The 12500-nt window shown below is 39.0% G+C and overlaps 1 protein-coding gene and 2 long non-coding RNA genes across 4 annotated transcripts; all 3 read left to right on the top strand.

Annotated features, from left to right (window-relative positions):
- Positions 1-3110: 3110 nt before the first annotated feature.
- Positions 3111-4695, top strand: LOC311254165. The gene is made up of 3 exons (XR_014622212.1): positions 3111-3281; positions 3410-3526; positions 4613-4695. It is a non-coding gene; the product is annotated as an uncharacterized lncRNA (long non-coding RNA).
- Positions 4696-4698: 3 nt separating this feature from the next.
- On the top strand, positions 4699-10852 carry LOC311254164 (uncharacterized protein; the record flags this gene model as incomplete). The annotated part of the gene is made up of 12 exons (XM_084384564.1): positions 4699-4812; positions 4909-5056; positions 5580-5780; positions 8401-8519; positions 8655-8813; positions 8994-9038; positions 9148-9240; positions 9337-9411; positions 10136-10200; positions 10299-10401; positions 10524-10640; positions 10745-10852. The coding sequence occupies 12 exons, from the start codon at positions 4699-4701 to the stop codon at positions 10850-10852; spliced, it is 1347 nt and encodes a 448-aa protein (XP_084240690.1).
- Positions 10853-10941: 89 nt separating this feature from the next.
- On the top strand, positions 10942-12465 carry LOC311254166. Of its 2 annotated transcripts, XR_014622213.1 has the most exons (4): positions 10942-11174; positions 11302-11429; positions 11574-11669; positions 11796-12465. It is a non-coding gene; the product is annotated as an uncharacterized lncRNA (long non-coding RNA). The 2 variants fall into 2 exon arrangements; XR_014622214.1 differs by having other exon boundaries at positions 11574-12465.
- Positions 12466-12500: the final 35 nt, after the last annotated feature.

The following is a 12500-nucleotide window of genomic DNA, read 5'->3' as shown; positions in this document are numbered from 1 at the left end:
TCCTTTATCCTGTACAATGTGCAAATAAGAGCATGTCTTAATTTTGGAGCTTGACTAAGAAAACACATTGAAATGTCTTAGTTGAAAGCCAGTATTGCAAATCCTGGTGGAAATATTGTCTAAATGTGAATTTGTCATTGTTGTCTTCATATACTCAATAAAACATTTGCACTTCTGAGCCAGTCGAATGTTGTGTTGCTAGTGATTTCTGTTTAACAGAAAAATGCTCACTGGAGGATTGTTGTAGACATCGGGGTGTTTTTCTCATGAGCTTAAGAAATGAGAATGTGTAAATGTATTGACTACGCCTGGAATAGTTCACTGCTGCCAATGTCCAGATGCAGGTTCCTATATCTGCCAGAGGGTGGCACTGTAGACATTTGATGACTTGTTTTCATTCATGGTCTAACAGCCACTGAACCTAGACCTGTTTACAGTCTGGCTAGTTGTGATAAAGAAAGTGCTGAAAATGTAGCGTCTCAATTTAATTGTTACTCCTATCTTTCATCTATCGGATCATGCTATTCTACACATGTCTATGCAGCAGCATTTGTTCAGAATTAGAATCAGATTCAGAAATAGTTTATAATCCCCGAGGGGAAATTGCTCCCATTCAAAATTCAGAATATGCAGAAATAATAATAATAATAATAATAATATTAGGAGTTGAACAAAGTGTTGAATGTACTCCTGTGGCTGACCACCACGTCATGGCGTGGATGAGAGCCATTGTTCAAGATGACATGTAACTTGGACAGCATCCTCCTCGCTGACACCGCCGTCAGAGAGTCCAGCTCCACTCGCAACAACGTCACTGGCCTTGCGGATCAGTCTGTTCAACCTTTTTGCGTCCGCTACCCTCAGCCTGCTGCCCCAGCGCACAACAGCATAGTATAGCACTGGCCACCACAGACTCATAAAACATCCTGAGTATAGTCCGGGAGATGTTGAATGACCTCAATCGTGTCAGAAACTAGAGATGTATGTATATATATATAATAGTTACATATACCACTCCTGCTTCAGCACACATTTCCCTGAGATCATGGTAGTATTTTCATACATTAATGTAAAACAACAATTGTGCTTCCTGCTGGAAAGCGCAGGCGCAGACACTGTAAACACGAGCACTTATTGCCAGAGACCGTACTTGCGAAGCAAAATACACGAGTGAAAGAATTGTACAATGCTTTCCATTCTCGACTCAGTGGCGTACTAGATAGCGTGACCACCCGCCCAGGAGAATACTAAGCACGAGACCGCTGATCCAAAGGGGCTGCTTTATGCAACTTTCTCTTTCTTTTGTGCCATAAACAAACCTTTTATCCTTTAAAATGTGCAAATTAGATCTTATCCTCATTTTTCTAATTTCTCACATCTAAGCCAGTATTGCAAATACTGGTGAAATGTGGTCTATATGTGAAGATTTAATCAACATCCTCATACCCAAATTTAGCCTTGTTCTAGCCTAGTCATCAGGTTTGCAATTGACGGCTATTACATGTTTATTACACAGAAAGTTGCTTGCTGGGTAGTGTATACAGCTCATCCACCGCCTCTATACAACCCCCAATATCAATTGCCTTACGTCATACCACAAACGATATGAATCATAGGCTATGTAGGCTATAGCAAAGTAGATCAGCGCTAAGCCATTACCCATAGTTCAAGTGTGTTGCGTGAGGTCAGTACCACTCTTTGATACCAGAGACAGTGTTTACCTGATGACTTGAAGACATGGCTGGTAAGTTTTGCTCGCATACAAGCTCTCACAAGGAAAAAAAAAAGTGGTTTCCATGATTTTACAGTATTCCTTACAATATTTAAGTAGTATGCTAGACTGGCAATGGAATTACTCTAACTGAAAAAAAAGATTAATATCACAGGAGTGGTCTGACCAGTGTGAGAGCATGCATAAAGCTGCCTTAGAAAATGTAGTGGACACAGTATACCCCCTCTTTTATGGTGACATGGGATACTCCAAAAGATGGGTGTTCTTCTCTATATACACTGGCCAGATGGATAACTGGTGCAAATGTGGGCGCACTAGAGTAACCTTTGACTCAGTGTCTGGTAAGTGGAACTGCCAGTGTAGAGGGACTGGGAAATCACATTGTTGTCTCCACCGCATGCTGGCAATGTGGTGGATCTTTCAGGAATCCCCAGATCTTCTCCTGCCTAATTCAGACATCCTGATAAATGACATAGACGATCTGGAAACAGAAATACACATGTTGGAAGCTGAAATTTCAGCGTATGCCGAAAATGACAGAAATGTATGTCAAATGACCAACTATTTGTATACTAAAAAGAAAATCCCACCACTCCAGGAGCTACCAGTGGATCTCAGAAGTAAAGAGAAGGATCCCCCCAATGTTTTCTTTCCAGAAGAGACCACTTGCCCATATTGTCCGGGACCCACACCACCAGATCTACTGCCCTACAACATCATTACCACTCAGGCAACTGTTTATGGCTACACATACATTAAAAAAGGCAAGTGATGTTGATAGTTTAAAAAACATGCATCTGTTTCTGTCTGTCCTTTCTGACTGTCTGTCTGTCTGTCTGTCAATCATTATGTTACACATACTGTACATATTAAGTCTTCATCTGTGTTTGTTTGTCATCTTGTTTTCATTTGACCCTAAATGATCTACAGGTATCTCCGTGGCCATCAAGCAGTGTCCCATATGCAAGAACCATGTGCGTTTTCAGGACTACAAGTCTGGGTTCCACAATTTCAATGACCGTGTCTTCCTGACCCTCCCGTTATGTGAACTTCTGCTTTCTGCAAAGTGTTAATGTTTAGAGTGAAAATCTTTATTGAACGTCATCTGTCATGCAAATAATGATGAACTACTGCCAGGGGCCTTTGGTCTTTATTTTAAGCTACTTTTCATTGAAATTAGACACTATATAATGCTTTACGTGTTATGACATCATTAAATGTACTTACTCTCTATTTTAAGTTGTCGTTGAGGTTATTGGTAACAGAAAAGTTATGTCTCAGGACTGTTGTGTGTGACAACAGCAATTGGATGTATTTTTTTGACTCAGGTTTTTATGCATTTCTCAGAACAAAACCGCTCCTGGTCGCATGCCGTCAACCCTGTCATTCTTCAATGACAACCGTTTCCACCACCAAACGGTTCGAAGAGCTTTACACCACTTTCTGTCATTGACAGACTTCAGATTCATGTTCAGTTGTTACCAGTGTGGGGACTGCCCTCCAGTTATTATCGCAGATGCAAACTGGAAGGTAGCCTTTGACATACCAGGTGAGCCTGCAGTGTATACATGAACATCTAACTAAACTTAGTGTTGTTTGCAATTATGCTAATTATCAAGAACAGCTATTGTTTATATCATTCTACACTGCTGTTGCTAATATGATGACTTTTTGCAGTCTCTACATTTAAGAGGCCTGATCCAGAGGTTCTCACAGAAGAAGACCTCAGCATCAACATCAACAGCGCATGGGAACAGCTAGACAAGGAAATGATCGCCGAGGGGTTTATATCAGGTTAGTTTATTGCATTAGACATTTAAAGTTCCTATCCTAGGCCCCATAACCACATTTACATGACAAGACAAAAATGGCTCAAGGAAAGGGGATGGGTTCGTCAAACAGAAACTGTTAACATTTGATTTACATTGTTCTTGTACGGAAAATTGAAAACACTTTTGGCATAACTTTGATTTGTTTTTATAAGCTCCAAGTGAACTTTTGTGAGGTAATTATTAGCTTATCTGTGTACCTTCATATCAATCAATTGCCTATTCTGAAACGAAAACTGGAAAAAAGAGTGTTCTTTTAATTATGGTTTGTCGTCTAATTTGAAAAAGGGAGATATCCTCGCGTTTTCACAAAATACAACATAGATTTTGTAGAATAAGACTCAATTTTTTTTATCACTCACAACCCTCATTTTTCTTCTAAGTATGCATCCAAAAGAATTGAATGGCCTGTACAGAAAATTCACACTGTCATCTCATCACTTGCCTGTGGCCAAAATTATAATCAAAGCTAGACAGGACTATACATACCTGTTATAAAAGTTTACCACATTGTTGCTCGCTTATGCCACAAGAGGGAGTATACCCTTAAGTGAGTTCTGTCCAGAGTAAACTGTTATTCACATAATTCATTTGATATAAAAAGTGCATACAGATCACAGCCATCAGTCCACAACAACGATCATGAATGCTTCCAGTACACTTTTTGCTAGAAATGCTCATTTAAAATCAGCCCAATTTCATATTTTGTAGTAATGAATATAGGACTTTTCTGTTGGCTTACTGCACATGTACTGATTTACATTTTATTTTTGGGACCAAGGTGCTGTCTTCTGTGTTGTTATTTCTTTGAGGGGATTTGTATGTTTTCCCTCATTTAAAGTCACTTATTGTGCATTTTAAGTTTTGTCAAGGTAGCCAGGACTGTGAGTGAGCTAAAGAAAAAACACGTTATTCAGAGTAACCGGAAAACAGTACAATTGGATTGATTTTACATATCACACGCAGTACACAGGCCTGCATATCTGTAAATTACATAGAGTATGTTGTTAATGTTAATGAAAGTTATTTTTATCATTTAAAAATATCCCAGGTACATCAACTAGAAACCCATATGAGACCAAGACATCATACTCAACATTGGCTCCTTGGATGGGGGAGGATGTTAGAAAGGGGGACATGCCGCCAAAAACAGAGGCAAAGAAAGGCATGAAAAAAAGAAAAGAAGATTCAAAAGTGCCAGCAAAGCAGTTGGATGAAGACACGATTCTGTCCCTGCTTGAATTGAAGAAGGTGTGTTATATTGAAAATGTCAGTAGTTATTTTCGTCATTTATATTGTCTAAACAATGTAATACAAAAAAACTACTACTGTCCAAAACACCCACAGCCTCTAAAGAAAGACCTGCAGGAGGCCTGTAATGCACTTGGTGTCAGTGATGAGGGATCTGTCACTGACCTCGTGAACAGGTTGGAGGAGCCCGTCAACTTCAAGGAAGTGTACCCGAAGCTTTTCTTGAAGCTGCAAAAGACTGGAGGTTAGACTTCAAAATGAGATGTCTTTAAAATGATTATGTGTCGTTGGTCTTTTTTTCTATGTTTATGCTTTCTTTTATTATTTACAGGTGGAGTACTGCATTTCTCTTGCCCTCATGGACTGGTCTACTATTTGAACTTTTTGTTCTGGACTGAGTCCGCTAGGGACCATGTTGATGGTTTGCTTAGTTTTAAAGCATTCCCAACATGCTATATCTCAGATGTGTCTGGCCAAGTTGCCAGACACATGAACAATCGAAGCAGGGCAATTGTGTCCACCAACCACAGACAATTTGGCAAGTGCAGCAGAAAAGAAACTCCAAATTGAAATGGCCTGGGTAAAAAACCTCAGTACACATTCCCCCTTACAACCACCAACAAAAAACGATGACCGATGGATACTGCCCCATCCAGTTACCAAAACCACTGAGAGGTACGAATTGTACGACCGTTTCCACCAGAAGAGACCAGAGGAAAGTTTAAGGAGTTTGAACTTGTGCCCCAATTTACGCTCCAAATCTGTAGCAGAACAGCTGAATTGCGAGTTAGCAGCTACCAGGTACTCGCTCACCCAAATGAACGAGGTACATTTCAAGCAGACAGTGAGGATTTTGTTGGAGATGCACAACTGCTGCATTAACAACAAATTCCTTGATGACATCAGAAAACTGTCATCCGTGCCCCTGACATTGGGTCCGCTGGGCACACTGGTCTTCAGGTCTTCAGGTTTGTTTACATGTTTTCAACAGTGGTCAAATCAAATCAAATCAAATTTTATTTGTATAGCCCAAATTCACAAATCACAGTTTGCCTCAGAGGGCTTTACAATCTGTACAGAGACGACACCCTCTGTCCTTCGACCCTCGATTCGAGTGAGGAAAAACTTGCCCCCAAAAAAAGCCTTTTTAACAGGGGAAAAAAAAAATGCGGAAGAAACCTCAGGAAGAGCCACAGAGGAGGGATCCCTCTCCCAGGACGGACAGACGTGCAATAGATGTCGCATGTACAGAGCAGATCAACGAGATCACAATGTATACAATTATAATGGATGGTTGACAGGAATGAAAGCACATAAAGAGGCATCACAGCAACAACAATGCTGGAAATGTGATTACTAGTGATAACAGTAGTAGTGGTTAACGGTAAGGATAGTATGTAGTAATGCATTACAATAATAGTAGTGGAACGTATTAAATGCGGACTCCTAAATATCAGATCCCTGTCATCGAAAGCTGTATTAGTAAATGACTTAATTTCAGACTGTAATATTGATTTATTCTGTCTTACTGAAACTTGGCTGCATCCTGAAGAATATGTCAGCCTGAATGAATCGACTCCACCCAGTCACATTAATACTCACATTCCTCGAGGCTCCGGCCGAGGAGGTGGTGTTGCAGCTATTTATGACTTAAGTCTGTCAATCATTCCTAAACCTAAATTAAATTATAACTCATTTGAAAGCCTTGTTCTGAGTCTTTCACATCCAACGTGGAACACTTTACAGCCAGTTCTATTTGTTGTAGTGTATCGAGCACCTGGTCCTTACTCAGAATTTTTATCTGAATTCTCTGAGTTTTTATCAAGTCTAGTCCTCAAATCAGATAAAGTAATTATTGTAGGTGATTTTAATATTCATGTGGATGTCATTAATGATAGCCTTAGTACTGCATTTATCTCATTATTAGACTCTATTGGCTTCTCTCAGTGTGTACATAAACCAACTCACTGTTTTGACCACACCCTTGATCTTGTTCTAGCTTATGGTATCGAGATTGAAAATCTAACAGTTTCTCCACAGAATCCTCTTTTATCAGACCATCACTTAATAACTTTTGAAGTTCTATTACTGGACTACACACCATTAGGCAAAAACTCCTTCACTAGATGTCTATCTGATAGTGCTGTAGCAAAATTTAAGGAAATTATACCGCTGGCACTAAATTCAATGCCATGTCTTAATATAATAGAGGCTGTAATACATCTTTATGTACTTTCACTCCTGTCAACCATCGCTTATAATTGAATACATTGTGATCTCGTTGATCTGCTCTGTACATGCGACATCTATTGCACGTCTGTCCGTCCTGGGAGAGGGATCCCTCCTCTGTGGCTCTCCCTGAGGTTTCTTCCGCATTTTTTTCCCTGTTAAAAGGGCCTTTTTTTTGGGGCAAGTTTTTCCTCACTCGAATCGAGGGTCGAAGGACAGAGGGTGTCGTCTCTGTACAGATTGTAAAGCCCTCTGAGGCAAACTGTGATTTGTGAATTTGGGCTATACAAATAAAATTTGATTTGATTTGATTTGATTTGATTTATGTAACAGAGATATGACTAATATTAGCGACAGTAGTGGTGGGTGTCAGGCAGGGCCATGGCAGTAGGCGCATCCATGATCAGGCAGGGCCATAGCAGTAGGCGCATCCACGATCCACGACCCAGGCGCGGCCAGGATCCATGGGAGCCTGTAGGACTAGAGAGCACAAGGACTCCGGGGAAGAAGTGAAGTCAGTGACATGCAGAGATGGGGCATGTATACAGGCATAATGTATACAGATGGAGAGGAGAGGAGGAGAGAGAAGCTCAGTGTGTCATTTGTCCCCCGGACTAGGCCTATAGCAGCATAACTAAGAGCTGGTCCAAGACAGGCCTGGGCCAGCCCTAACTATAAGCTCTATCGAAAAGGAAGGTCTGAAGTCTACTCTTAAAGGTAGAGAGGGTGTCTGCCTCCCGGACCAAAACAGGAAGATGGTTCCACAGAAGAGGAGCTTGATAACTGAAGGCTCTGGCTCCCATTCTGCTTTTGGAGACTTTAGGAACTACAAGTAAGCCTGCGTTCTGGGAGCGTAATGCTCTAGTTGGGTAATAGGGTAGTATGAGCTCCTGGAGATATGATGGTGCCTGACCATTAACAGCTTTGTAAGTGAGGAGAAGGATTTTAAACTCTATTCTTGATTTTACAGGGAGCCAGTGCAGAGAGGCCAATACAGGAGTAATATGATCTCTTTTCTTAGTTCCTGTCAGTACACGTGCTGCAGCATTCTGGACCAGCTGGAGACTCAAGTGGTGTGTTTAGTATATGGGAGTAGAAATATAGGAGTTGTATTATAAAAAACATTGTGACACTATGAACCACCCGCACAACTATGACAGTGAAAAACTAAAAGTATCTGTATTTCTGTGATCACAGCACACAGGATGCAACCTATTGCATTGCTCTTCCATTATTTAACAACCGAGGACATGCAATACACCCTTACATTATAAATAACACCGCTGTTAAGGAATAGTGCCTTTATACATGTGTAAAGACCAAATAATAATATATGCCTTTCAATATGTATATTTTCAGTGAAAACATCTGGCAGTGGGACACTGCCACTTCCACCGCCACCTATTGCTGTTCCAGCAGACAAGGTCCAAGACATCACTTTTCAGGCCAGCAACTACTGCATATCTGAAGAGGACAAGGTTAGTAGCTGCATCTGATGTTTTTCACATAAAAACAGTTTGAAAATCGTACAATGTGAACATAACTTTTCTCATTTTGTACTTCCATAATGATTATGAATTGTATAAGCTAATAGAAAACACTGCTGTTTGTAGAGCACTTTGAAAAGTCTTCTAACTGGATCTCGGGACGAAAATCAAGTTTTGACTAAAATCGGGAGAAACTTCCAGATTTCAATAAAAGACATTAAGAGTGTTTGCCCTCTGGATTTACTGGACGACACCTCATGGACGATGCCGTGGCTGACAGATGATGTGAGTATGACAGTACTGTTAACATTATTAAATCTATTAAGACGTATATGTTTACAGTCAGACATGCAGTCTGACTAAAGATAAATGCTGTGGCTCATGTCAGTGTGCACTCAAGTGTGTGGTGACAATTTTTATGTGCTAAATCCTGCAAAAACTGATATCACCATCTTTTTTATTCAGGCTGTCAATTTCAGAGTGGCACAGATTACACGGGCCTGCAGTAAGGTAATATGAAGTACTTGTGTGTATGCTTTTGTCAATTCTGAACAAACACAACATCCTCAGTAAAGGTAGGAGACAGTAACACTTATAAATCTTTATCCCCACTGCACAGTCTGTGAGTTTGGCTCACTTTGACAACATTCTGTGGAGTCGGGACTGGATAAGAAATGGCCATGTCCAGGACAAAACTGTCAAACACTTAAAGGTGGGTTTGCCATTCTTGAAAGATGTATGTCTTTACAATCTGTCTTTTTAACATGGACATTTAATACTGAAATCGCTATTGTCTCCACTGCACTAGACTGCAGACCGAATATTTCTGCCAAGGTTTGTGGGTCACAGCACTCCTGAGACTGGAAACCACTTCATCCTTTGGGTAGGCCAACATGACAGCACATCAACCATGTCATAAAAATGATGTTAAACACATGTATATCAATATAATTATTCAAAAGAGATGCTTGGACCATGTTTGCTGCAGCACAGTGTTAGCAACATGTTAAATTTGTGTGTAATTTTACTTCAAGAATTAAAGTGAACAGCAGGTAAACAGTAGCCAAAGTAGTATAAAAGTTATCACCCAAACATGCATTCAGAATGAAGAATGCAATAAACATATGATGCTATATTTGAAATACTATGCAAGAAATTTTGAACACTAATATTAATAAATAACACAAATAATAAGTGTAATGTGAGACATTTCATCAGTTACTAAAGGGGAGTTTTGCATTCCCCCATGGTAGTTGAGCTCATATTTGACATGTAAATATGCATTTTTATCTTTTAAGAAGACAATCATATTTACTCAAGTCCAGCATAGAAATATAGGTCTCACACAGTGGACATGCTGCAATAAAAAAGTCATAGAACATTAGGTTTAATTTGTAATGATGTACTGTATAATTGATATGTTATTTTGTATAGCCTTAATGGTGTGATAAGACAGAGACTGATGGACAATATATAAATGTATAAATGCACCGATAACTTGGTTAGAAGTTATCACTGTGGCTATCAAAAGCATTACTTTTTCACTGTTAGACAAAACAAAAGATGTAACTGCAGATATATGTGCTTCTGGTATCTTTATGACTTAGGTACTAGACTTCTCAAACAAAGAATTGAGATTGTACGATTCTTTGAGGATTCAAACAACAATGAGGTGAGAAGTGAAGACACAAAATTCAGAGGGTGGTTCAAAAATTTAGGCAAGGGAATTACTGTCATAGAAATGTGACCCCTTATGTTTTGTTATCAAAGTAATGTCTTCAGAAACCACGGAGGGCTCAAGGGATGGAAGGTCACATTCCCAAAGCAGTGGAGGCAGAGAGACCATGATAACTGTGGGATCTTTGTGTGCTCGGTAAGTAAACTGTTTCAGCTTTGTTAGGAGCTGTCATCATTTGTAAAACACACAAACAGGATGACAACAAGAAATAACTGTCTTGTATGCCATTTGTGACTATGTTTTTATCCCAAAAAAAGGCAGCTGAGAATGAGGTCCAAAACAGAGATGTCAGCAATGACGATCTCTCCCTCAACCAGTGTCGAACTCTAAGAAGACACAATGCGGCTGAGATGATAAAAGGCCTGAGTGTTCAGGTCAGATATATTAAACTTTTCGCTTAAAGCCAATGTTTACTCAAAGAGAATTCAGAGTAATGTTATTTATGTTTTTATTTTTTTATTTTTTGTCATTCACACAGACTTTCCCACTCACCAAAGAAGACCTGGAAAAAATAAAATTTGAGGAGGACAGGATTCAGCAACATGTTCCATTAAATAACCTAAAACAATTTTTTAAAAAAAACTAAGAAAATATCTCAAATAATTTGCTGTAATTTTATTGTTCTGTCATTACTGTATGAAATATGACCATAATTTGTTGAACATTGATGTTTTTAAATTGTGCTAGTAGTACGGTACTTTAGCAAGCTGACTTTCAAAGAAATTACAATGTTTTTAAGTGTTGTCCTCCAGCTCAAAAGTCAATTAGGAACATTTTCTCAAATACATGTCTTTGCTATATGGCAATTACAAGCCGACCTCATAGTTCATGCTTTTACTTCTTGCAGGGATAAAGATATTGTGGAATCCACCCAGGCAGACAGCATTTTGACTGACAAAGAGATCAAGGTATTACTGACAGATTTCCCTTTTTGGGTTTGGGGTTTGGTTTGAAAGAATAATGACATCCTTTTTCAAACCTGACATGTTGCTTTTTAAAGGTATTTGGACTGATTAAACTATTTTGTATTCTCAGTGTTTGGAGATAGATCTTCTGTCAGGTCGCATTCTGTCAAACAGAATGTACCTGTTCAGGAACACAGGATACGACCCAACACTGAAAGCATTCTATGTGACCACCTGTCTGTTTTTGACGACATAAAGGTAAAGATTATACATGCATGTAATGCTAATATATTAATTAACACCTTACAAATGAAAAAAATTGTTCATGGTGTCTCTACGTATGAAACGCATACAATATGAAAATAAAGGCAAATATTAATGTTGTCATTATCAATATTTCAGACAGGAGAACTCATTGTCAGGTTAGAAGGGCTTGTTGCCAAACAAGTGGCTGTTGCTGAAAGAGATGCCTACTTAAATGAGGTCATTTTGCCAGAGGTAAGTACAACATATACTTTTGTGTCCAAGTTAGACAAATAAAAAGTTAATTATTTCTTGCCCGGGGGATTAAATGAATTGTGACAATAAAACCACAATGACAAATAAAAAAAAAAATTGTTCCAGGTAGTCATCGAGTGGCTGACACAGCGGTTCAGTATCTGCCGGTATGAAGCAGAATGTATTCTGCTAAGTACCACCTTTTTGTGGAACAAGATGGAATGGTAATGTATTAACATTAAGAAATAGTATTTGCAAGTAAGTGAAACAAAGATTGTAGTGAGTGGTAAAGCATAGGGCAATATTTCAAGTCTGTCTTCTATTTATATAGCGTTACCCATCCAAATTTGTCAAATCAAGTGGATATTTGATAACAGTAGTCCATTTTTGTATAAAAACATTTACTGTGTAAAAGTGTCAATATATTTTTTTAAAACAATAGAACGTCTAAAAATGGCACAAAAATACACATCTCAAAATAAAAAACATTTTGAATTTCTAACAGAAGCCCCCAGAGCAATTTTGAAGAAAATAAAGTCTATGTCATTTTCTAATACATTAAGCAATGACATTATTGCAGCATCACAAATGTCACAAATTAGTATAGTGATCAACAATCATCCCGTACCACGAGGTCTCGCGATATAAAATCGTTAAGCTATTTTTCGTGGAGGTTAAAAGCTGTCTTGCGATATGAGTAGCTACAGAACAAATGCAGAGCGGCAGCTCGTATAACAGAGTCTGACGTTCAACTGGCAACATTTAGAGTGCTTGGTGGAAGCAATAAGCGGCACACGGTGACAGACAAGACGGGAACAACATGTAAGCACT

Source organism: Pagrus pagrus, assembly GCF_965226575.1.
Source record: "Pagrus pagrus genome assembly, contig: HAP1_SCAFFOLD_506, whole genome shotgun sequence".
Taxonomy (NCBI): Eukaryota; Metazoa; Chordata; class Actinopteri; order Spariformes; family Sparidae; genus Pagrus; species Pagrus pagrus.
This window is presented reverse-complemented; position numbering and strand designations above follow the sequence as displayed.